The sequence below is a fragment of the Podarcis muralis genome, chromosome 5 (assembly GCF_964188315.1).
Source record: "Podarcis muralis chromosome 5, rPodMur119.hap1.1, whole genome shotgun sequence".
Taxonomy (NCBI): Eukaryota; Metazoa; Chordata; class Lepidosauria; order Squamata; family Lacertidae; genus Podarcis; species Podarcis muralis.
Window position 1 is genome coordinate 26767410 of NC_135659.1, and position 26488 is coordinate 26793897.

Consider the following 26488-nt stretch of genomic DNA (forward strand, 5'->3'; position numbering starts at 1 on the left):
GTGAGATAAATTTGACTCCAGTTTAAGGGTTGAGGGTGTGTGTGAAATACACCACATCCAGGGGTGTAAGTAAATTTTTTTAAATGCAGACAGCAGCTAAGATGAAGAAATGTTAGCTATTCATGTTAGGTTATATTAATCCCTCTACAATATTTTTAGTTGAAGAAAAATGTACATAAATATGGTATTGGCAACTGGTGAGAAGTGGTCATTAGAGATCCAAGGGGGGGAAGAAAGAAAAACAACTTTATAAATTTTCTTTTTTAAGAAATAGAAGTAGATACCTTCTTAAGTGTCTTTCATCTTTTTCCTGACATACGACTCTGTTGGCATTTTTGGCCTCAAGGTCAGATGAGAAAGTGCTTTTTACAAGTGTTAGACGGTTTTGTAGAAAAATGCATTCTTGTTCTACAGTGTTGTGACTGCAAAAAATATAGTCAGGCATTAGTGTATACAGAGTAGTTAGATTAATAACTCAAACTTAGTGGAAAGCCTCAACAACTTTTCCACCCTTCTAAAATTCATAAATAGCATACTGTGTTTAGCCCCCCCCCCCATTAAACAGCTGAATGACATCCAATAAGCCCTTATCAAGAAACTGAGTTTATTTGTAAATCAAAATAATACCCATATACCTTTTCTCTTGTTTGATCTACTTGTTTACGACATCTACATTATTATAATATGAATATTGTGATAAAACATTAAAGTAATATGTTCCAACATAAAAATAACTGAATAGTCCTTCCTTCTGATGAAGTACATGCACTTTTCAGCCTTTGAACAGTGATGTCACTTTGTGGCTGCAGAATTTAGATGGATCAGATTAATCAATTTAGTAATATATTTAAGAGTACTTGGACTTGAAATAGTGTCCCTAATTCACAGATGAGCAGATTCGCCATTTGCAGATGGCAAGTGCCATCTTAAAACAGCCGTTCTCTCCGATATGTGAGAGAAGAGGGCATGATTCAATGACACTTGTGTGCATCATCTAAAAGAAAAGAACATGGCTTGTATACAAAGGTAGTGTTCTACTAGTGGAAAGCTTCACTGCTCACCATAGAGCTGTTTCTGACCTTAGGGGAAAGTGCTGTATGAGAAATGTAGCCCCAAATCCAATATAACCTCTTCCATTTCTGGAAACTCTTACACAACCAACCATAAATAAATAAATCATAAAAACAAAACAAACCCCATAACGAACACAGGAAGCTTTTGCAGCACACTGGTAACAAAACAACACCATTTGAATCCAGGAGTGGATAATCTTTGGCCCTCCAGATGTTGCTGAACTGCAACTCCTATCAGTAGACATAGTGAGTGGAAAGTTTTCTATTCTATTCTATTCTATTCTTACATGATATTTTGTGGAAATGGCACTAAAACACCTTCCACGCAGTTCTCTGAATCCAAGCCGGTGTTGTTGTTTATAACTATTTTGAATACAAATTTATGTAGGTTGACAGCACGATCCCATGCATGATGCTCAGAGGTAATTCTTACTGAGTTTATTGAAGCATACTTCTGAGTAATCTTATATGGGATTGCAGATTTATTCACTGGGCGATGATCCTGGTTTTTAACATGCCATCTGAGCTAACCTAAGGTGGAGGGTTTCATGCAGCTTAGACTTTGCCCTCTTACTGATGCAAAGAAGCAATCCTTATTTAGCTTATTTGAGTTTGTGTAACATTGTACTGCTGCTGTTCATAGATCTCCCTGGTGAACAACTTCTTGAAGTACGGGCTAAATGAGCTTAAGTTGTGTTTCCGTGTTCGACTCACCAAGTACCTATATGAGCAATATCTTCAGTAAGTGACTAATTTCCCTCCCTCCAATATTTTTAATGATTTAATATAAATTTAAATTTAAACCAGTTTTAAATCATGTGCTTAATTGTTAAACATGCTATCAGTTATTTATAAAACACATGATTCAGTAGAAAATGCCACATTGATCTAACTCACTGTTTTCCACACATTTTAGGACTTATACCTATTACAAAATGGGGAATCTGGACAACAGAATAGCCAATCCAGATCAGCTGCTGACACAAGATGTAGAAAAGTTTTGTAACAGTGTAGTAGACCTGTATTCAAACCTTAGCAAGGTAAGATTAAAGAGGAGCCGTTCTTTGGTAATTCCATAATCTGCATAATTAAACATCAATTGAATATTTGTAGGATAGAAGTATATTAATATCAGTGTGTAACTGTTTAGCATAATCATTTGTATTAAGTCCAGCATATCATTTGTATTAAGTCCAGTGCATTACTTGAGTCAGCCACATCAAAGATAGTTATAGTCCACAAGTTATTAGGCACTACACTGCAAAAGACTTCAATGTCTTTCATTTAGGGCATGTCACATGCAACTGAAGTAGTTTCAGTTGAGCTGCTGCTTCTTTCCACACATTCTGTTAAGCAGCTTACAACACCATGTTTGCAATCTATAGCTTCTTGTCTGCCAAGCCACATCAAGGCCCAGATGGTTGTCTCTCTTGTTTCAGTCCTCTCGTAAACTGAAAGACTTTCTCAGAGACAGTTTGTAAACAGCTGTTGAGCAGACGACACAAACTGAATAGATAGGCTGAATAGATAGGATGGTGCATATTATTGTCTTAAGTTTTGAACTCTTCGTTTTCTACCGTAGATTCCGGCGTATAAGACGACTTTTGTAACCCCAGAAAAGAGGTTAAAAAGTCAGGGGTCGTCTTATATGCCGGGTATGGGCGGCACGGAGCTGAGCCCGCCCCCTGCTGCTGCTGTGGCAGCTCTGAAGCAGCAGCGGCGGGCTCCGCTGCACTCCAGGCGGCTTTCTCCCGGAACGGAGTCTGCCCCTCCCCGCTGCTGCTTTGGAAGCAGCGGGAGGCTGGCTCGGCTCTGCGCCAGGAGAAAGCCGCCCAGCGCAGAGCCCACCCCCCGCGCTGCTTCGGAAGCAGCCACAGGGGCAGCGGGCTCCGCTCTGCACCGGGCAGCTTTCTCCCGGTGCAGAGCTGCCCAGCGTATTAAGCGACTGGGCTTAGAAGACGAACCCCCAAATTGCAGCTGCCAATTTGGGGGGTCATCTAATACGCCCAGTCACCTAATACACCGGAATCTACGGTAAATCGAATGGTGTTATGTACTGAACTATGTCCAACCACTGCTTAATAAATGGAATGTCTGATTTCTTGGAGAATGAATATAAATCTTATATTTCAGTGTTGTGTGGGCTAATTTGGCTGTGTTTATTTGCAGAACATGATAGTTTGTTTAGAAGTTGTGTACTTTTTGGACTTTTTGAAAGTTGTGTGTCTTCTTTTTTTTTTTTTTTTTGGCCTCATGATAACTAATATTAAACCTTCTCTTAACAGCCATTTTTGGATATCGTTTTGTATATCTTCAAACTAACAAGTGCAATAGGAGCTCAGGTAAGATCACATTTTTCGTCATGTACAGTAATTGTTCTGCAAATGACCCATTTGTTCTACAGCACAAGCAATGTATTATCAGGGAACTTTCTATAGATCTAGTATTCAGAAAGATTTGGAACCAAAGCATTTTAAAAAATACACAAACACTCCAGGCCATTTTATTACACAACTGCTCTTGAAAATTTCTCAAGTCAATGCTGATGTCACTGGAAGTATGTTGAAAGATGAGGGGAAGCTGCAGTTGAAACTTTATAGGCTAATTTCATAACATACAGACAAACAAGTTACCGGCGTATACAAGCCATGTTCTCTTGGAAGGTGATTGCATCATAGCCAAGCTGTTGAATTTTCATTGGCTTCCATTTCTGAGCGGATCTAGTGGTTTGCCAATAGTTCGACATCACTTTTTGAGGAAGTGTTTGTCCTGAAAATCCCTTATCCAGTCTGAGGTAGATTCAACCATGTGAAAAAAGAAATTATCACATGTCTGCATTCTTTCCAGTGTGTGGTTCAGCTTGCTGTGTGCTAAGAGTGTATTTTACCACACTTCAGCTGGTAGACTTTAAATAACCTGTTGTTATCCCTTTCTGGTAATAAGACTCCACTGCATCTGTCCCATAATTCAGCACAACAGAAATACCATTAGCTCAGGCTAAGGTTCTGCATCTTAATGGATTCATTGGTACCTTAAAAGAGAAGCCGGGGCTGTCCATACTAATGTTTTGTTCCGATACATGCCCCTGAGGATTGTAACAGTCTTCCTTGGCTGTATACCTGGATGCTCATCTGCAGTGAATCCCTCAGTAAAATTTCACTAAGGCTGCGATTTTAAGCAGATTTACCTTGAGGTAACTCCCACTGGGCTCAGTGGAACTTCTGAAGAGATTTGTATAGGATTACAGTGGTGCCTCGCAAGACGAAAAGAATCCGTTCCGCGATTCTCTTCGTCTTGCGGTTTTTTCGTCTTACGAAGCAAGCCCATTAGTGGATTAGCGGCTTAGCGGGCTTAGTGGATCAGCTGATAAGCGGCTTAGCGATCAGCTGTTAAGCGGCTTAGCAGCTTAGCGGATCAGCTGTTAAGCGGCTTAGCGGATCAGCTGATAAGCGGCTTAGCGGATCAGCTGATAAGCGGCTTAGCGGCTTGGGAAAAGGGGGGGAGGGGGAAAACCCTGCAGGAACTCGCAAGACAATTTCGTCTTGCGAAGCAAGCCCATAGGAAATTCGTTTTGCGAAGCACCTCCAAAACGGAAAACCCTTTCGTCTAGCGGGTTTTCCGTCTTGCGAGGCATTCGTCTTGCGGGGCACCACTGTATATTACCAATTTTCCCAGTGCCTCCTGCAGCCTGTCCTGTATCTATTGGTCTCATCAGTATATTTCTTTAAGAAATGTTTTCTGCAGTGTTCATTTCCCCCAGAATGTTAACTTTTTCCTTGAATAACTATGTTGAGCCATCCCATACGTGTTTACTCAGAAGTAAATCTCACATTGTTCTGTGGGACTTATTCCCAGTTAAGCGTGGATAGGATTTCAGCTTTAGGTTAGAAAGGATTTGAATATATTGTTAATATAAAATAATACTGTGCAAGCATTCCTAAAGTCTTCTTTATTGCAGGGAGTCATACATACAGAAACTTTTGAAACTTTCAAAACTCTCATTCAGTTTTCTTGTGTTCTCCCCTACTTAAGATACTTGAGGGAAAATCAAGTATCTTAAGTAGGGGAGCACTCAATAAAATTGAATGAGGGTTTTGAAAGTTTTTAAAGAATCTGTGTATATGGCTCCCTCTAAGTATTTTAAGTAGGGGAGAACTCAATAAATTGAATGAGAACATTAGTCTGGCTGAACTTTGAATAAGGATTTAAAAACCTAGTTACCTAGTTATTGACTTCAAAGGGAAGACTTGTGCATAGCTTAGCTTTGGAAAACTCTGTTTGGAGATCAGTAGTAGCCCAGTTTGCTCATCACATTAAACCGTAGTTTAAAATGACCTACTGTTTGGTGAAAATGAGCGGCATGCTAGTGCATACTATTTGTTCACATTAAACCATAGCTTGTTTTAAACTGATTTAACACGATGCTCAAACCAGGACAATGTGATTTTTACAAAGTAAAAGTTTACAACATGACATGAAATAAATCTCTTACAGGCATTAGTAAATCATAAAAATAGAACTGAATCTCTTTGGGTGCTCATTTGTTAGACATTAATTATAATAATTGAAGTAAATAAACTATTTTATGCTATTAATTGATTCTAATCCAATGAATCATAATATGAGGTGTGCACACCTGAGTTCTTTATGTTCCTTAGGAAATTGTACTAAATGTCACATTTAATACTTTATTATGATTTTCCAGCAATTCATCGAGAGGTTCTATGTAAATAAATGTTACTTCATCAGTTAAGGTTGCAAACTGCTCTTTGCATGCAGCTAATTCACCAGTATTGAATGGGGCAGGTCTGTTTGCACGGAACTTGTGTGTCATTGGAGATTTCAGTTGTAGGCAATGTTCTTAAGTAATTTCTATGTAAATATGTCTTCAATTTGAGCAGTGTGTGTTTTATCCTTCTATAGATAGTTGCCCATGGGGGGGGGGGACTTATACATGTCTTTATCACACATACATGTGCAAATGTTAATTTAAAAAATTGTGGTCGCTAACCAGTTTGTTCTGGAATTCTTGTCGTATTTCCTACATATTTATAGGGCCCTGCTTCCATGATGGCCTACTTGATTATTTCAGGCTTTTTCCTTACACGTTTAAGAAGGCCCATTGGTAAAATGACTATCACGGAACAAAAATATGAAGGAGAGTACAGATTTGTCAATTCCCGGCTCATTACCAATAGGTATGCATTTGTTTCAAGGCAAACTGGGTGGGTCATAAAGACCAACTAAGAAATAAGATCCTTTCTGTGTTTCTTTATTTTCAAAAATTTGTTAACTTGCACTTATCCCAATCCCAAGATCAGCTGTTCTCCTGAATTCCTTGTAGTTTAAACAACTAAAAATTTCTGAACTATTTAACGCTTATTATTGGGCCATTTCAAAGAAGAGACAGTTTTCCTGGATTGATATTGTAGCAGCTTTGAAGTGTGGCTTACAGATGGCATAGTCCACATATAACGAAGTGTTAGGCTAGAGTAGTGCTTTACTCTGCAAATGGCAGGGATCATGTTTTTGAATTCTCCAATGTGCTATTTGTTTTTTGTAAATCCTGCACATAGAAACTTAGCCTAGCAAGAAGAGAGGTTCACCCTTTTCTATTCTAATGTTTGACTTGCAAGAAGGTTTTTTGTGAGTGTTTTTGTGTGTGTGTTTACTGGGATGGGGGGCGGCATTCAAAATTGTGACCACCTGCCTGCAGACAGGAGGGGTGGGGGCAGTCCCTTTTGTCACCCCTTGACTCTTTCACCAGATTTCTGCCTCATTCTGCTGGACAGGTAGCCTGTGCTTGATTTCTAGTTGCTCTTGTTGCAGGTAGTCCTTGCATTTTATCATCATTCTTCTTTTCATTTCCCTTTTTGCAGTGAAGAAATTGCTTTCTATAATGGGAATCAAAGAGAAAAGCAAACCATTCACAAAGCTTTCCACAAACTGGTAAGTTAACATGAAGCAGAACGGTGTGTGTATGGCTCTTTGCGGAAGAGCTAGAGGGATATCTCAATGAGATGATCATCTAATGAAATTATTTAATTTTTTTTTAAAAAAATCTGTATTTTCCCCAGACACAGTGCATAAATTACTTTGTGGCATGTATTGCTACAGGCTATATTACTATATATTGCATTGCATGTATTGCCCACCTTTCTTCCATAGAATTCACTTTGGCATACAGTGGTGCCCCGCAAGACGAATGCCTCGCAAGACGGAAAACCCGCTAGACGAAAGGGTTTTCCGTTTTGGAGGTGCTTCGCAAAACGAATTTCCTATGGGCTTGCTTCGCAAGACGAAAATGTCTTGCGAGTTCCTGCAGGGTTTTTTTCCTCCCCCCCCCTTTTCCCCAAGTCGCTAAGCCGCTTATCAGCTGATCCGCTAAGCCGCTTATCAGCTGACCCACTAAGCCACTTAACAGCTGATCGCTAAGCCGCTTATCAGCTGATCCGCTAAGCCGCTTATCAGCTGATCCGCTAAGCCGCTTAACAGCTGATCGCTAAGCCGCTTATCAGCTGATCCGCTAAGCTGCTTAACGGCTAATCCGCTAATCCGCTTATCAGCTGATCCGCTAATCCGCTTATCAGCTGATCCGCTAAGCCCGCTAAACCGCTAATAGCGCTAATCCGCTAAGCCGCTAATGGGCTTGCTTCGCAAGACGAAAAAACCGCAAGACGAAGAGACTCGCGGAACGGATTCTTTTCGTCTTGCGAGGCACCACTGTATATGGTTGGCCTCCTGCCCATTCTGTCCTTGCAACAGCCTTTGTTATTAATCCACTGCACAATCCTATTATAATATTGTGCGTGCAAATATATATTACCCTTTCCCATGTGTTTTCTTAGCATTACTTGTGAGAAGACTAGTCATCCTTTTTAAGTGGAAGTTGGAATTTTGAAGCTTACCAAAAGGGGGATATTGGATATGGAGTGCCCAACCTTGGTGGAACAATTCCCTCTTGTGCACTGTAGTGTGTTTCAACATTTGTTTTCTTATTGCTCCTACAAATGTACATATATTTTAATCCTGGCTTGGCAGAGAACTAGACTGGTTTAGAAACTATTGATTCATTGCTTTAAATATATAGAATCTCTTGAAATAATTCTCCCCCTTTTCCCCATTTCAATAGGTAGAGCACTTGCACAATTTTATCTTGTTCCGATTTACTATGGGCTTCATAGATACCATTGTTGCCAAATGTAAGTGTGCATAACACCCCGGCCCTTTTGTGTGATAATCGCATCGGAGGAAAAATAAATTGCATTGGTGGTTGGGGTGGGGGGAGTTGGCTGGAAGTCATTTTAGGTTGTCCTGGGCAAGATAGAGCGACTAACAAATTTATTAAATATTAATAATAATAATATGATGTATAATAACCTCACTCTCAACTTGTTGACTTCAGTGGCACACTTAGGTAATTTTAGACTCTGTACTCAATTAGATGGTAATGTATTAATTCACTTACTTCATCAGCCAACTCTGCTGTGTTTGGGCACCCTCCTCATTTTGTGGAGTAGATCCCCTTAACTTCTGCCCCAAAGTCCTGTCCTGACAACACTACTGGTTAGCTTAGATCCAAAAGCACCTTGTAGAAGCCAAAGGGCACTTCTCCGCTATCCCAATTCCACAGATAATCCACTCCTTTGTAGCACCTCTATCATGTCACATCAAAGACGGTCCTCTCCAACCCTCGGAACAAACGTTCAGGGTTCTTTAGTCAGGAGTGGGTGTGTGGAAAAGTAGCCTTGCACAAGCATAGTTCCTCTCACACTTTCTTGGATCCAAACAACTACGAACTAAACTGAAATGAGTGTAACAGGTGGGTTTGATGAGAAGTAAAGAATAGAGTTGCTTAGTGTTGGGTTCATGTATCTTCCTCAGAATCATTGTAACCTTGTATTCATAGCTGTCTTTGAAATAAACTTCTAAAAAATATTTCAGACCTTGCGACTGTCGTTGGCTATCTGGTTGTTAGCCGTCCGTTTTTGAACCTGTCTCATCCTCGCCATCAGAATAGCACCCATGCAGAACTTTTGGAGGTAAGCAATAAGCTTCTGGGCTGAGTTATAGTGGACAGCATGCAATTTGCTCACTTACTCATGATCAACCCCACATTTTGTCACTTTAAGGATTACTACCAAAGTGGAAGAATGTTACTGAGAATGTCTCAAGCGCTTGGCAGGATAGTTCTCGCAGGCCGTGAAATGACACGGTTGGCTGGGTAAGACCATTAATATGTACTATTGCCATTATCTTCCCAATAATGTATAGCTGTCAGGGTATGGCTTGTTGTGACGTATGAACCTGGACTCGTGGTTTGTTTCTATGCAAGCCATGAATGGTAACCAAGGTTTCTTTTTGGCTTATCACTTGTGGTTATTTGGAGGAAACAAATCATGAACCGAGGTTCAGACATCGTGACAAGCCAGGATCTGGGGAGGAGTGGAGAGAGAACTTTTTAACAGCATGCATTAGCATATTCCTTGTTCAGCGTGTAAATCATAGTTAATGGGAAAAATAGTTTAATGTGATTTGTGAACTAGTCTAATTTGTAATTATGACTTGCTTGCATTATTGCACCTTCATTTTAAGCTGTTTTGGTTATTTAATTATCTTTTGGAAACACTTTATTTTTTGAAGAATATTTAGTAATGCCTTTTCAGTTTAATAGGGTGTACTTTTTTTAACTTCTAGGTTCACCGCTCGAATTACAGAATTAATGCAAGTTCTGAAGGAGCTGAACAGTGGCAAATATCAGCGGACTATGTTAGCCCAAGAAAAGGGTAAATGGCGGACTTGATGTGTCTTTAAACTCATAGTCAGACTTGTGCACTTTCTAATGCATGCTTTTCTTTTTCACTTAAGATTCAGAATTAGAAAAAGCTGTGCCACTGATACCTGGCTCCGGACGAATAGTCATCGCAGATAATATTATCAAGTATGTAAAGTATCTATTCTCTTGTTAGATTTTCTCTCATTGGCCTTCTTCAGTTCTACACACTTCCACTCCACTACACACTACACACTCCACACTTTTACAATTTTGTTTTTAATTCAGTGATCACCGGTCTGTTTCCACTATGCAGGACTCTGCGAATGTGCAGCTCCCCCAACCACTTTGCTCTTCCCTTGTTTTTTATCTTTTTTTATTTCTGGACCATGGTGACCTAAACCAATATTTGATTTAGAGCATTATCTAATCCCAGACATGGGGTTGATCACTCTCTGTGCAGCCGAGCTTTGTTCTGAGCTAACCTTGTCCTAGTTCAGTGTGCCATGGGAGCAAAAAGATCCCCAAGGCAGTCATTACCAGGCATGCTGTGGCAAAGAGAGAGAGAGAGAGAGAGAGAGAGAGGAAGAAAGAAACGTTAACCATGTAAGATTATACCAAAGGAGAACTTGAATGCAAATTGTAAAAGCTTGCAGATAACTTACATAATTTGTATAACCTGAGATCTTGGGAGAGCTGCAGCCAGTTGGCACAGGCAATTACCAGTCAATGATCTGCAAGTGAGGCAGTGGAAGTGCTGGACCTGTGCCTTGCCTCGGTAATGGACTGAATGAGAGCCCACAAACTGAAGCTCAATCCAGATAAGACTGAGGCACTGGTAGTGGGTGGTTCCCTAGACCAGATGAGTGGGAAGTCACCTGCTCTTGATGGGGTTACACTCCCTCTGAAGGAGCAGGTTCGTAGCTTGGGGGTACTCCTGGATCCTTTGCTGTCTCTTGAGGCTCAGGTGGCCTCAGTGGCCCAGAGTGCCTTCCATCATCTTCGGCTGGTGGCCCAGCTATGCCCCTATCTGGACAGGGATAGCCTAACTACTGTTGTCTATGCTCTGGTAACCTCAAGGTTACTGGAATGCGTTATACGTAGGGCTGCCTCTGAAGACGGTTCGGAAACTTCAACTGGTGCAGAATTCAGCGGCCAGGTTGCTCACCAGAGCACAACGGTTTGAGCATATTACACCGATCCTGGTTCAACTGCACTGGCTACCAATTAGTTTCTGGGCCCAATTCAGAGTGCTGGTTTTGACCTATAAAGCCTTAAACGGCTTAGGACCGCAATACCTCAAGGACTGCCTCTTTCCATATATACCTACCCGGACCCTAAGAATATCTTCTGAGGCCCTCCTTCGTGTGCCTCCTCCTCAAGAGGTCCAGAGGATGGCAACACAAGAATGGGCCTTCTCTGCGGTGGCTCCCCGTCTGTGGAATGCTCTCCCCAGGGAGGTTCGCCTGACGCCTTCATTATATCTTTTTTAACTAGGCCTTTGTTTGATCTGTTTGACATCCTATGCCCTTTTAAAATGTCTTTTTTGCGGGGTGCTATTGGGTTGTTGTTTTTATTTTTATTATGTATTTTGGTTTTATATCTTGATTTTATTCTGTGAACTGCCCTGAGACGCCCAGGTATAGGGCGGTATATAAATTCAATATATTATTTATTATTATCTGTGTAAGGCAGTTTTGGACTAGGTTCACGCTTGCCCACATTGATCATCTGATGGAAAGCATAGTAGTTCGACTTTACATCACCCGCTACTTTGTTTGTTTTATGATAGGGCTGTGTCTGTGCATCTTCAGAAAGTATGGTCTCTTACTATTAACAGCAAAGTATCTGTTTTTTTCCTTGCAGGTTTGATCATGTTCCATTGGCAACACCCAATGGCGATATGTTGATTAGAGACCTCAACTTCGAGGTATGTCATGACGTGAGCGATTTCATCTTGAAAGAATGGGATACATCCATTGTCTGCATGAGGGAAGCAAATTTCTTTCCCATCCCCTACTCCTGAAAAACTTCTCTGGAAGGTCAGGGGACCCTCATAAAACAGTGTCAGGGAGCCTGTGTTACCCAAAATTGGGTGGAGGCACTTTGCACTAGCAGAGCTCTGTCAGATTTGGGGTGATTCCTCCTCTCCCAATGTTGTCCCCATCCCACTAGAGAAGCTTTTCTGGGGCTGTGGAAGGGCAAGAAGTAACGGTAAAGATCCATATACTATCAGCCACCTGTTCACATAGAGTTTGGTTCTAACTCCAAGCATTCAGTAGGTGGGTAGAAAAATCTAAACTTTCTCATCAGAACATGTGAGAATAGAACAATATTGATCCGGAACCCATGTGGTCAACTCATGGTTTCCTTAGTTTTAGCCTTATAGTCCAGTCCATATGGTTTTTAACAGTGTTTCTATACAGTTAACAAGTTTTTTGTTGTTGGCTGTATTGTTGACTGCTCCGTGTGCAAATCTGCTGCACCAGCCAAATCACAGGGATTATATGTGCATTACATTGCTTCTTAACAAATAATAAACCACTAGGTGTCACTGTTGGGTGACTCTAAAGTGAAACTTTATTATAATCACATGGGAGTTCAAGCGTTTTCTTAAACATCTAGAATAGTCCTGGGTATAAGGAGATGCTGTACTAATTATAAAATGGGAAAGTAAGCCAATTTATTCTTTCATATATGCCTCCTCTTCTTACAAATCAACCCAAAACGTGTTTACTCGGTAGTCCTCTAAATTTAGTGGCATTTTCTTTTTAGTAAGTTCACTTAGGGAAGCGGTCTTCGTTTGATTGTAATTTCTTGTATCCTCAGATTCCTGGTTAAGTAGTTGCTAGCTTTTAAAGTTTAACTAAAGACTTCCAGTTGTTGAAACCGAGCAAAGGTTACACTGAGGAATTTGACTTTTTAGCTTAAAGGAACACAGTGGGTTCGGAATTTGGTTGTTTTTTTAAAAAAATTAGCAACTCATTTGAAGTTTTCCATTTTGAGTGCTCACGCTTGGAAGAACATTGTGGAGCAACAATTTTATTCAGTGGTTAATACAGTAGGTTGAGCTGACATACAAATAAAAACTAAGCAGTTACCCATATTGCTCATAGTCCTTTTTTTCAAAATATTTAAATACATGATTTGCATTCCAGGTACGATCCGGTGCAAATGTTCTGATTTGTGGGCCAAATGGGTGTGGAAAGAGTTCTCTCTTCCGTGTCCTTGGTGAGGTAAGTAAATGCAGGAGTAAGTATACCTTTAACATCAAAAGGCGCAAAATCACAATTCATTGAATTTTGTTATTCATTTTATCTTTGCAGTTGTGGCCCCTGTTTGGTGGCTGTCTGACTAAGCCTGAGAGAGGAAAGCTGTTTTATGTTCCTCAGGTAAAACAAACTGCCATAGCCTTTGGCATTTCTTGTTGCTTTTAAAAATGTGTATCAAGTTGTCCTGATTCCTGGCAATTTACTTTCAGAGACCATATATGACTCTTGGAACGCTCAGAGACCAAGTCATCTATCCAGATACTGTAGATGACCAGAGAAGGAAAGGAATCTCTGACCAGGTAAAACAATGTCCCAGTTGTTATTATTTTGCTGTAAAAGCTGAAGTTCACGGTAAACTTAGGTAATCATTAGAAACAGCAGCAAAACCATAAGTTTCATACAGTGTTTGACAATATAGGTATGCTGCTTCTTTTTCATAAGTAAACTTCATTTGATTGAAGCCATGGCCAATTCATGCAACCAGTTTTGTTGTAGTTGCAGTGTGGTGAATGCTATAGCATCTGGCTTGTGCACCACTGAAGTTAAACACAGGGTACATGAGAAAGGGGGAAAGATGGATAGGCAAGTTCCATTATAGTAGTTGGCGTGTGTAATACATCTCCTTTAGTGCTACTGGGCCTTTAAGGCAGATGAAGCAAGATAGCTCCACATGCAGTCCAACCTAGTAGCGGCATAATGGCTACATCCTTTATTCTCATGGTCCCTGTGCTCTGCTTTCCACTCGAGATGGGAGTCAAGATGCGCAAAAGGGCCGATTCCCCACTGCTGTGTCCCTAATTGGGGAGCCCAAATGCAAGTGAAGCAGAAGTTCTGATTGCTTCCTGTCCTATCTGAAGGCCAAAAGGTGAAAGATTTAGTGCCACTCCACAGTGCGAATGGCTTTGCCCATCTTGGGGGTGGGGGTGGGTTCAGGAGAAAGTGGCAGCCAGGCTTCCTCTTGGCAGTAGTGTTAAATGCCAAACAATTTTTAGAACTACTGTGAGGTTGGTTTTTGTTTCTTGGCATAGTGAGCAGCATGAACTTCCATTCAGCTTCAGTGCATGGGATGGACAGCAATGAAAAGTACTCCAGTTTGCTGGCAGGGCTTGGTGTTGTTCAGTATGTGATCAGACATTTTGATCCTAACCTCAGCATCCTTTGGAGGTGGAGATGGTGGAGAAAACTGAAATAAGTCGTAAAACAAGTACATTTTCAAGCCTGTTGACCTATGCTGTTTTGCTTCCAGGTTTTAAAGGAGTACTTGGACAACGTCCAGTTGGGTCAGATCCTGGACCGTGAAGGAGGCTGGGATAGTGTTCAGGACTGGATGGATGTTCTCAGTGGAGGAGAGAAACAGAGGATGGCCGTATGTGGGCTTTACACTGTCGTTTTATAAAATGTTTATATTTTCCAGCACCACACTGAGGACTAGGCATTAATTGTTTTAAGAACATCTGTCAGGGACTGGAATGCAGAGACTGAAAAGTGGGTGAGATCACCTCCCCCTTCTCCTGCCACTGACAGGAAGGAGGGCGAGAGTGTTGATTTACAGCCAAGCTATGAGCAAGATAGTCAGGCAGAGGCTAGCAAGCAGCCTAGTTATGAGGATTTAACAGAAGCAGGAACAGAAAGGGGGCTGACCGCGGACACTTCATTAGACGGCATAGATGATCTACATTCCCCTCAAACACGAAGGTCTTTAAGGGTACAAGAGCATCATGTGCAGAGGAATTTGTCCAAGGGAAGACTCCGTAGGAGCGCACGTGTTGCTGGAAAAGAAGGAAGGAGGAGGAGTCAGAGTGAGCAGCGTCATTATGGTGGCAAGACGTGAATTCTTGTCTGTTATCGTAGAGACGGAATAAATAATAATTAAAGCTATGTTGTTTCCTCTTGGCTCCTTGAAACCATTGGGAGGGAAGCGGGGAAATTCCTCAGGCCTGGCAACAGCAAAGCTGTTGTCCGATATTAAATATGAGCAAAATTGTCCAGTATTAAATATGAGTACAGTTGGAGGCAGCGGTGCTTCTGAATACCAGTTGCTGGAAACCACAGGAGGGGGAGAGTGTTCTTGTGCTCATGTTCTTTTGACATATCTGAAAAAACGATGGCTTAGGGAGGTTTATTTCTCCTGGTGAGACTCGGTTGAGCATCTTGCCCAATATTTACTCTGACTGATAGTGGCTCTCCAGGATCTCAACCAAGGTTCTCTCCATCACATGCTTTCTCACCCTTTTTAACAGCAGGAGAAACCTAAAACCTGTAGCTCTCCAGATGGTATTGGACTCCAGTACCCGTCAGCCACAGTTAACACTGCCAGTAGTCAGGGATTATGGGAGCTGTAGTCCAGCAACATATTGAGGGTCATATGTTCCCCACTGTGGCTCTACATGCAAAATGTGTTTACTGGAGTGCCACATGCAAAGATCATAAGGACGCTGATGCCGTCTTGAGGACATCTTGTGGGACGAATTCGTAGTTCTATGCCAGTGCTATAGTTTGAATTACCGTATATACTCGAGTATAAGCCAACCCGAATATAAGCCGAGGCACCTAATTTTACCACAAAAAACTGGGAAAACTTATTGACTCAAGTATAAGCCGGTTCAGCACACCACAAACCTCCTGGTGAGCCGGAGTGTGTGTGTGTGTGTGTGTGTGCATGCGCACACGGCAAAGGGGGCTTCTCTCTCCCCCCCCCAGCCCCTCCTGTCTTCCTGCCTACCTAGGGTGCTGCCGAGAGGCAGAGGCTGGTGGCGGCAAAGGCGGAGGAAGAACAAGCAGCCCAAAAGGGCTGCTTTCGGGCTGCTTGTTCCTCCGCCACCGACAGCGGCAAAGATGGAGGAGGAGGAGGAGGAGGAGGAAGGAGCAACCTGAAAGGGCTGCTTTTAGGCTGCTCGTTCCTCCGTCGCTGCCACAGACAGCGGCAAAGGCGGAGGAGGAAGAAGGAGCAGCCCTAAAGGGCTGCTTTCAAGCTGCTTATTCCTCCTCCTCCTCCTCCTCCTCCAACAGCCTCTGCCGCTGGAAATGCGCTCGGGTAGGACCCTCACTCGAGTATAAGCCGAGGGGGGCTTTTTCAGCATTAAAAATGTGCTGAAAAAGTCGGCTTATACTCGAGTATATATGGTATCTCTTCCATATAACATGACATATTTATTTGGCTAGTTAAAAAGTTCTCTTGTATGCAAAAAGTTAGTTTGGGTATACCATGCTTAATAAAAACGTAAATGAGAAATATGTCACAATATCGTGTGTTAGATCTTTTGCATTTGTTTTTGCATTGCAGATGGCCAGATTGTTTTACCATAAGCCCCAGTTTGCAATTCTGGACGAATGTACCAGCGCTGTTAGCGTCGACGTGGAAGGCTACATCTACAGCCATTGTCGGAAAGTATGTATGCGTTTATACTTTCTGTTGTTCAGATTCCATTGGCTATTTGCACTGTCAGTTAAGCTCTAACTCTGAACTGTTCTAGCAAGAAGTATCAATAAGATTTTATAGTGGCCCCATGTTTATATACCTAGATTGGGTCAACCATGCCTGGAGCGAGAGGGAATCCAAATTAGCAAGTTTATTACTTGGAACTTTCTGCACATTTTTGGTGCATTGGATGCACATTCACGATGGTATACATTCTTTACTGTGTGATAAGTAAAAGTCAGTTTGCCAACATAGAGTTGCAAACAATTCCTTAGAAGGCAGGTCAAAGTTTAACTCTCTTAAAATCAAATTCTGTTGATTGTCAGTGAGAAAGATAGTGTGCATCTTTAATTCCCCCCTCCCAGTTGTAATGAATGGGACTTAAAAATTGAGTCCATATATGTGATGTGATATGTCTAATAGCAAAGCCAAACCGCATGGGAGCCATGATTAGAACTGAGAGTCATTTTCTGAAAGCAGCTGGGGAGGGGGATGCATTTTGCATCAGGGTCACAGGGGAGCTTAACCATTTGGCACCCCAAACCCCTTCCTAGAGCAGCTACTAGCTGTGGAGCTGAAAATTTACAGGCAGCAGAATAAATGTGTTATAACCTAGGCAGGGGCACTCTGCAGTGGGGAGCTGGTATGGAACCAAAAGGGTCCACACCCCGACCCCCATCACCGTAGCCCTCTTCCAAATTGCACCCCCTCTGCCCCAGCAGTTGCTTTCAGAAATAGACTTTGGGGTATCAAATCACAGCTTCCCTGTACCATGTAAAGTGGAGCTTTTGAGAGTTTAGTTTCTTTGGATGAAGCTTAAAGCTTACTTTATCTTATATTCTGTCACTCTAGGTTGGTATCACCCTCTTCACTGTATCTCACAGAAAATCACTTTGGAAACACCATGAGGTAAGATTTATCTTGTTTAAACATAAGTTACGTGTTTTGATGTCTGAAATTCATATCTCGCTTGTTAAGATACACATTGAGTTCCTACCAGCTCAAGTGTTTTCAATAATAAAACGAACAGTTTCACAGCACTTTCGCAAAATTACAGAATAATTGTGCCAGCTAAAGTGTATTAATTGTTTAAAACATTTATAGCTCACAGTGAGCACAAGGTGGTTAATAGTGTAAGTTAAAATAGTAATTAGCCATTTTAAAAACATGAAGGAAGCCATTAAAAAATGAAAAGAGGAAAGAGAGAAATTTAAAAAAACACACCATAAAACAGCCATAAAGAATGATGAGCTGTCGCTATCCCAATCAGATAGCTTTCTTGCAAATGAAAAGTGAGTCCCCATTCCATTGTGGCTACCCTGATGATTAAGATAAAAAAAATACACACCTGACAGTAATCTTTATATAACACAGTCCTTAGCTCCAGCTACTTGTCTCACTCACTATAACTTACTTGAAATTCTATTCAGGTGAGAGTGTAGACAGGTGGATGAGGGACAAATGGTTCTGTTTATCCTTTGCAAGCCTGCTTCATTTCCATGCTGACAGCAAAAGAAGGCACTCAGCTGGTAAAACCAAGCTGAACAAAGAGGTTGTGCAAATCTGCCGGGTAAAAGATAACTTTCAGCAGGGTAGTTCAAAAGGCAAATCAGGCTAGTAATTTCCCTGGCTTAGTTACAAGGCTGATGAAATGCTGGGTTCTCTAAGTGCTTGAAGTGTTTCAGATAATTTTTTCACCTTCACTACATACATGTATGCTATATAAACCCACTCACAGATCAGGAAGCTGAGACACAGTGAGGCTGATCAGGTAAGCAGCTGTGCTGAGGAACTGTTTTATGACTTTCCTGTGATAGTTGGCGGTTGCACATAGCTAAAATGAAACCATAGTTTAAAAGGCAATAAGCACAGCCATCCCGTACCTAATTTCCCAAAGCAGATTCCTCCAGGATTTCACAACCAATTTTAAATATGCGAAGAATTCAGCATTCTTTTTAGCCATTTATCTGCATATTTCAGTAGTAAAGCTTTGAACACGTGGTCAGAGTTATGAGACCAAACGTCAGCAACCGGATGACTTTCTCATCACAAAATAAATAGTTGGAGCTCCTGTCAATGCCACCAGATGGAGGTATAAGACATGCAACATTTTACAGTGTTCTTTCCAAGCAGAAATGTGGTGATAGGAGTTTCTGTAGACAACCCTTATTTAAACAGAGAGTATATATTAAAATCAAGTTAGCTAATATGTATTTTTCCTTCTCCTCAGTTCTACCTTCACATGGACGGAAGAGGAAACTATGAGTTCAAGAGGATTACTGAAGATACAATTGAATTTGGTTCTTAAAAACAACAATAATGCATAAATCTACAACCTACTTCAGTGACTGAAAACAGCACAGGGCATAGAAAGGCACAAAGTACAATGTAATTTAACAGATGGCTCATTCTTTAAACCAATTACTAAGTGTAGGATAACAAAGTGTCCAAAACAAGCTGTCGATGCATTTATTATGATGTAGGATATTACTAATTTGTGTATATGTTGGTTTAAATATTACTATGTACTAAGAATGTCCTTATTCTTGTGGTTTTTAAAACCTGCCTAAATTAAATTGGGCTTAAATCACTGTAACTTTGATTCATCCTGGGATGTAAACATTCTGAAGTCAACTAATTCGACTTCTGATTGACCTTTGCTTCCTCTGGGGAAGAACCCTTATTAAAGTTAGGGTCGCTACCTCCTCTGCTCCCAGTGCAAAGAGACGTGAATTTCTGTGTCATATCCAGATGCATCATTTCATTGTACTGAATATCACACCTTTTTCCAGGGCAGTACTAGCCTGTTCTATTGCATCATTACACAGGGCAGCAAGCTTTTCCTTTGGCCAAGGGTGGGTGAGGCTTTGCTTTGCAGAAGCATTGGGAAAGAAGTGAACCTTGGACCTTCATTTCTAACTGCTAAGATCTGAGTTTATTGCAGTGAAGATCTCAGTCTCAGTCTCTGTCCACAGCTTCCCACTGCTCTTTTGGTCCCAGTCTTCTATCCGGCTCAAAAAATAAAATAAAATGCTATTCTGTTGTTGCCTGTGCTTCGTGCACTTCTGGAAAGGGAAGTGGGGGGAAATGAAGAGGAATGAGGAAGCTGGGAAAGTTGGAGAATAAAGAGAAATAAAAAGTTAAACATAGGAACTCACTTTCTGTATTTCAAAACAGAGCTCACCGATGTTAATATTTAGAAGTGGGTCTGATCCATTTGATAGCTTTGGGAAGCTGCGCACAGGTTCCTAATAAAACGCCAAGGGCACCTGCCCCATGAATTCAGATTTATTTACTTTTACAGGGTGACATGCTTTTCTTTCTGGGTCGTGTGTGTATGTTCCGCATTCATTGCCTGAGACACAGCAGTTCAAAGCCTTTCAGAACTGTTTCCTGTTATGTGAGCATTTTTGTGTGTGTTTGCCTCTTAGGAATAACTTCCATGCCAACTACCTAATGCTTAATGTTACATGAGCAGTTCCCAAACTGATAATAAGCCAATCGCAAACTTATAGATGCTGGCAAGACCACATATAACTGAGGCTTTAAGGAGTATCAGTGAAGCAATTATTGTTGCTACATGATGTTATGGGATCATTCCTTAGAGGTGGCCCCGTAGATGGGGCTGGGAAGACAGTGCCTAACTAGTCTGGCTGATCAATAATATGCCATTTAGCCCATAGGAATTTCTGAAAACCCATGGAGTATGACACAGGCCTAGGTATGTGTCCTTGTTCATGTGATGTAACATAGAAATGCACTACAAGAAGGCATGCACTACATATGCAAATAAATGTGATCAATGTCTCCCCCCCCCCTTTGCTGTGAAATCAACATATATTGTTAGTGACCACACATCAGTCTTGAATATCCCCCTTTCACAGTAAGATACCACCTGCCAAATTTTTGTTCTCCTCGTCCTGCTCCCAATACGGTGCTTGAGTCCACTGTTTATAAATGCCATTTTTATTCATGTATTTTATATGAATAATCAGTGGAGAGCTACAGAAGGATCGAGCTTGGAAGCAGCTTAAAAACTGAACTAACTTTATCTGTCATCATTTCAATTTTTTCCTCCATACAGTTGTACCTTGGAAGTTGAATGGAATCTGTTCCGGAAGTCCGTTCGACTTCCAAAATGTTCGGAAACCAAAGCGCAGCTTCTGATTGGCTGCAGGAAGCTCCTGCAGCGAATCAGAAGCCGTGGGAACCCCATTGGATCTTTGGTTTCCAAAAATAGTTCGCAAACTGGAACAGTCACTTCCGGGTTTGCGGCATTCGGGAGCCCAAACATTCAAGAACTAAGCTGTTTGAAAACCGAGGTACGACTGTATTTTGTATGGCAAGGAGTTTGTATGGCAAGCCCTTCTGTACTCCCACTTTTGTTTGTTTGAACAACTTGGGCAGAATGCTTCTGATACTGGTTGTGATAGCCAACATGTGGTTACTGCAAGGTGACCGTGTTGCAAAGGCTGATGTTAAACTGATTCCACAGATCAATTATCTAGCCCAGCAGTTTCAGCTTAGTGATGATCTGATTCAGAGGTACATATAACCCATGAGAATCGGGTAGCTCTGCTGCTAGTGAAGCTTCCTTTTCCCAAATAACACCTGCTTTTCAAGTTGATATTATGTAGTGGCTGTTCTTGAGAGGGAGTGGTTTTCTTGAATGCATCTGTTTTTTAAAGAACTATAATTTTTTTAGAATGGAAAATGCAGCTTTTTCAATATTTGTATTCTTTTTTCAGAGACATCTGCACTAAAATTGAGTAGTAGTAGATGAGGTTTTTTAAAGAATGTTGTATTTTTTTGTCACTAACTAGCAGAAAGTACCCATTATTTATAGAACATCTTTTGCAGATAGCCAAAAGGCGTTGCAGTTTGAGACTTAACACTGAGCACAAGCTTTGTTTATCTGCTCTATTTGATAGACAAAATTAACTTCAGTAACCATTAACCAATAAAACTGATTCTTTGATTTAAACACCAGATACAAAGTCCAGGGGAACTCCGTATTCAGAAATTGTCTTGGCTTTTGCGACATCTCAAGTTGCAATATCCCTGCTTTTATCAAGTCATCAAAAATAGTCTGACCTCATGAGATAGTAAGTATATGAATGCAAAATGAACCAGAGCAGTGCTCAAAGGAAGCAGTGTTTGAGATTATGCTTTTTGGTTGAACAATTTTTTTGAGATGTGGTGAGTAATCATTCAGAAACATGGTTCAGCTATGAATTTGTGCTATAGTCTTGTATGTTGATCGCTGCTTTTATGATTGTTGGGGTGATGGGAAGGTCAGCACAAATGAAGCAGGTCCATGTCTTCATCCTGGTGGTATTTGGTACTCTGGTGATCATAGATGGCTCCCATTTTAATGGGACATAATTGCTGTACTTTAATATATTGTAGCTTGTAAAGCCCTTTGAGAGGAAAGACACTATCTAAATGTAAGATTTTTCTATATAAGTGCCTCTGGAATAATAAATCTGAGACAAAGATCCTTGGCTTCTTGAACAAACTGGTCTCATTCTGAACATTTTTAAAGCTCATAGCACGGCCAGCCAGCGGTGGTGCTCTTCAGATGTTATGGACTGCAACATTATTCCTTACTGTTGGCCATGCTGACTGGGACTGTTGGGAGTTGTTCTCTACAGCTTCTAGAGGTCACCATGTTCTCTACCCAAGCTTTACAGATAGGTGTCCATATCCCAACAAATTGGGGATCAGTAGCTCATATTTTAAGAGGCTGGTGCCTGGTACAATGACAAACAATCATACTTTTAAATCAAACTATTACTCATAAGTCTGAATTGCTACCATGTTACTATGGCAAGCGTGTCTTCGATCTACCACAGAGTTAAAATCCCTGCCCCTGTGTGTGTGTGTGTGTGTGTGTGTGTGTGTGTGTGTTTGTGGAAAGAAAATTTATACATGAAAGGGGTGCTTGTGTATCTTATCTACACGCAATGAAGCCATCAGGGTACTGAGAATCAGTGCTTTTTTCTAGAAAAAAAGGTGCAGGATCGCTGCCCTGTCCTTCCTGCTTCCATGCACAAGCAGGAGGGACAGGGCAGATCCAAACTGCAGAGAAGCTTATTCGTTGCGTGTCAGCTCTGCAAGCTGACCTGTGCCTTCTGCTTGCTTGCGCAAGCCGGAAAAACAGGGCAGCTTACATATCTAAGGCGGGGGGGGGGGGCTTCTTCCCTGAGCATGTCGGCTGTTAGCCCAGGAGGTGTTATTTTCAGAAGCCACAATGTATGTAAAAATTGAGCTTTGTAGCACACTCTCCCAGTCTTGTCACCTCCTTTGGGCTGCAGCTGTTCAAAGATCCTCAAAATACATTGGATGACATGGTAGTTTTCTCATCAAATGGGTTCCCCGTTCATTCAAATGGGGCTTGTGCTGGGAAACATCCTAGTGGATTTGTTGAAGTCAAGCATAAGTTTGGTGAAGCCGTGGTTGATCCTCCGCATCTTGTGTAGGGATGTACTAGACTAGAGCAAATAAATAATTAAACAAATCATTTTTATGTTTGTCTTTTCAGTTATAATTTTCTAGTTTTTCAGTTGATTTCAGTTTTCTGATGCTGGTAATTTAATGGAGGTAAGGGTTGTCTGGGTGCCATTGAAATATCTGATCCAAGTATTCTACTCCAAGGCATTGAATCTGCCAAATTTTAGACAGATTGGACAAAGGACCTCCATTTAATGGGTAATTTGTAAAGGACAGACATCCTATAACAAAATGTTATACAGAAATGTTTGCAGCCTTTTGTCATCTCTGAGAGTTGTTGTTCCACCAAATGAAATGTGCAGCCATTTTCTGTGGCGGTGATTAAGATGGTAGCTTCCATTTCACAAGTTGGCTCAAAGGCTAACCAGTTGGTTTGTAAAGGACAAATTTGGTTTGTAAAGGACAAATTTGGTTTGTAAAGGACGAATTTGGTTTCTCCTGCTTTGAAGAGAGGTTGCAATGTTTAAGTGATTTATGAGCAGCAGATTTTCAAAAATCTGATTGAGCATGATGGTATTTCTGCATTGGTGTGAGCAAGAAGGGGAGAGATACCTCTTTTAAGATAGACCCTATTGGTGCTGGATGATAAAGAGTATTCTAGTAATGTTCTCCTTGCTACCTCATCAATTTTTGTAGGACAGCTCTGTGGTGCTACAGGCTGCACACAAGTTTGGCCTGCTCTCCCAACTTGGTACTCTTTCCATCTCCAGCAGAGATTCTAACTTCCTTAGAGTACATTTTTTCAAATGGTCATTATAAGGATATACTAATTTCTTCCAAACCAACATTTGGAAGCATTTTTTTTAAAAGAATGCCACCAATGCATCAGACAATGGCCCAATTAGCTATGGTTGGCTTAGCAGCTAACTGAGCATGCAAGTCCTCGCAGTAAAAATTGCAACTGCTTTGCTGTTCACATGATCATCCTGCTACTGTGCTCTCTGGAGCCAAACCATGGTTTGGTTTGGTTTAGCATTATGCACAAACCAGGGCTTGTGGCTTGTCTCACTCCTGATGAACAGTGAGCTGCAAGCCAGGAACAAACACTGGCAACAGCTTATGGTTTGTTTGGAACAGGGCAAACCAGGAACCTTGGTTCAGATGTAGCGCTAAGCCAAACCATAGCTTGCTTCCAAGTAGTGCAGCAGCAGGATATGGGGAGGGGGATGAGGAGCGGATTGCAGTGATTTTTATAGTGAGTTATCCACACACCCAGTCTTTATCACTTAACCATGGTTTGGCTTAGATATGGGCAGAATGACAGCTGTATCCCCACTCACCAGGACAGGGATGTGGTGGGGTGAGGCAGCAGCCAGCATCATTGTTTCACAGGTGCTTGCCTGTCTCCAACTTGGACCTCTCCCATTGCTATCTCATCCTGTCCTGTCCTGTTGCTGGGTGTGTGCTGTTGCTACTCTGTTTTCCACATGCACACACCACTGCTGAATATTACGGTGGCTGGGGAAACCCAGCCAGATGGGCAGTTTATAAATAACATTATGATTATGATTGGTTCAGTTCAATCATACTTGCACAAAAGTACAGCTCAGTAGTACTTTTTTCAATTGCAGTTGCTATTTTGATTTCCAAGAGCTAGTGATAAAAAAGCCTGATATTTTAAAACACCCAAGGTGGAGTATGCTTTGATGTGCTGTGGAGTCGTAGGCCAACGAGTTCTGTTTAAGAAATACCAGCGTCATGACACAATTATTTGCCTTTTCAACAAGGTTGCCTTGTTTAAAGCATTGACGGGAACCAGATACCTTGTTTATAAAGGGAATTTAATAAGGCTTTTCTCTCTCCAGATATCAGCCTCGGCATGCAAATGAAGGCAAGATTATCTTTGCTAATGACCACAGGAATGTTAATATACTCTTTGTTGTCTCCCGCCAAAGTTCATCCGGCTTGTAAAGTGAAGCCTACATTCCCAGAATCTAAATTCTAGAAAGGGGGCCGCGAAGGGGAAAGGGGCAATTCTTTGTATACTCAAACTTTACTGGAGCAAGGATTCAGGCACGCAATGGCTGCAGTCAAAGGATAATATGATTGCTGAACACACATCTAGCTACAGATAAAAGATAGCAAAGGGTAGCTGCAGTGAGCACACACCATCCATCTTAACACTGGAGAATTCTGGATCTGGATCTTGCTCTGACACAACTGCATACAAGACTTCCCACTCAGCAAATAATTTTTCCTGGAAGCAGCAGCAGAGATGGCACCTATACATCTATTCCACTTATTGCAGCAAGGAGATGTTGCTTCGGATACTGCCATTTTGTTTCTTTGTTTGTTACCACGTGTATCTCACTCACCCTTTAGAGCATTCAAAGTAGAATCCATGAGGCTCCCAAAGGGTTCCTATCCAGTCACAAAACACAACCACAGCATCTGCCCTCTACCATTGCTGTGAGAACGCCTGGTCTTAGAGCAATGGGTGGCCCTCGGTATGTTGCCATTTTGGAATAGAAGTGGCTGAAACTCATGGCATCTTCTCCTTACCAACCCAGCTCTTGCCAGGTGTTGTGAGAAGCCAACTCCTATCCACCGCAGACAGCATGGACAATGGTGAGGAAGAGTACGAGCTATAGTCCGAACGGTATCCAAAGGACCAAATGTTTTTCAACTGATATATACCCATAATATGGTTACAGCTACACATTCATTGTAAAGTAGCTTGATGACTTTTTTTAAAGGGGGGACCACAAATATTAATGTTCAATGCTTCAACATGAGCAGTTACGGAAGGTCAATTGACTGTGTTGCCTTGCACCTAAGAAGACCTAGGGACAACCCCTGGGGAGGTCACAGGGCGGATCCTGGTAATTTCCCCCCTCTGTGCTCCTCACCTCTGAGCCCTGGAGACAGCTTAATTGGGAGAGGGAGGGAACAGAAGAGGGTAGCCTCCCAATCCCTCAACTACTTCCCACCCCAAAAAGTGTCGTCTTAGCAGTGGTGCCATGACTAACTCATTGGAAAATCTGTCGAACACTCTCTGTTTTTAGATGGACTTTGAAATTTAGAAATCTTCCCTTTAATAATTGTGACCTATTCTGATGGCTGCAACAAGGACCCTAGCTATATTTTCTGTCATCTTAGAGTTGGAATCTGCCCTGAAAAATGAGGCATAACATTCATCTGAGTACCGCAAATATAAAGTACTGAGGAAATAAAATGGGATCCAATATGCCAATAAAAGTTACAGTACAAGGAAGGGTTGCTGTACCTCCAGGGCTGACCTGAAGTCTCCAGTTTTCGCTGACCCCCTTCAGGGGGCAGGAAGAGGGCTTGAATCTCCAGGTAGGTGAGATTGCCTTTTTCATTTTATTAGGAAGACTATGTGTGCAGCTTGAGAGCTTCAGCCTGGCAAAGAGCTGCCTGCAAAGCCAATTCAACTGATGCAAGGGAACAGTCCAGTTGTACCAGGTCATGAGGGATC

The 26488-nt window shown here is 41.6% G+C and overlaps 1 protein-coding gene across 2 annotated transcripts in view; it reads left to right on the forward strand.

The window, feature by feature from the left end:
* The window catches only part of ABCD3 (ATP binding cassette subfamily D member 3), a 44325-nt gene extending 22291 nt beyond the window's left edge, over positions 1–22034 (forward strand). For both annotated transcript variants that reach the window (XM_028732726.2, XM_028732725.2), the window contains exons 6-23: positions 1717–1814; positions 1990–2113; positions 3359–3415; positions 6129–6271; positions 6953–7022; positions 8206–8275; positions 9018–9115; positions 9206–9297; positions 9771–9859; positions 9942–10014; positions 11713–11776; positions 13005–13082; positions 13173–13238; positions 13328–13417; positions 14365–14484; positions 16402–16506; positions 17389–17445; positions 18767–22034. In XM_028732726.2, coding sequence (XP_028588559.2) covers positions 1717–1814; positions 1990–2113; positions 3359–3415; positions 6129–6271; positions 6953–7022; positions 8206–8275; positions 9018–9115; positions 9206–9297; positions 9771–9859; positions 9942–10014; positions 11713–11776; positions 13005–13082; positions 13173–13238; positions 13328–13417; positions 14365–14484; positions 16402–16506; positions 17389–17445; positions 18767–18844 — 1572 coding nt within the window. In that variant the 3' untranslated portion in view covers positions 18845–22034. The remainder of the gene's footprint in view (positions 1–1716; positions 1815–1989; positions 2114–3358; positions 3416–6128; positions 6272–6952; positions 7023–8205; positions 8276–9017; positions 9116–9205; positions 9298–9770; positions 9860–9941; positions 10015–11712; positions 11777–13004; positions 13083–13172; positions 13239–13327; positions 13418–14364; positions 14485–16401; positions 16507–17388; positions 17446–18766) is intronic.
* Positions 22035–26488: the final 4454 nt, after the last annotated feature.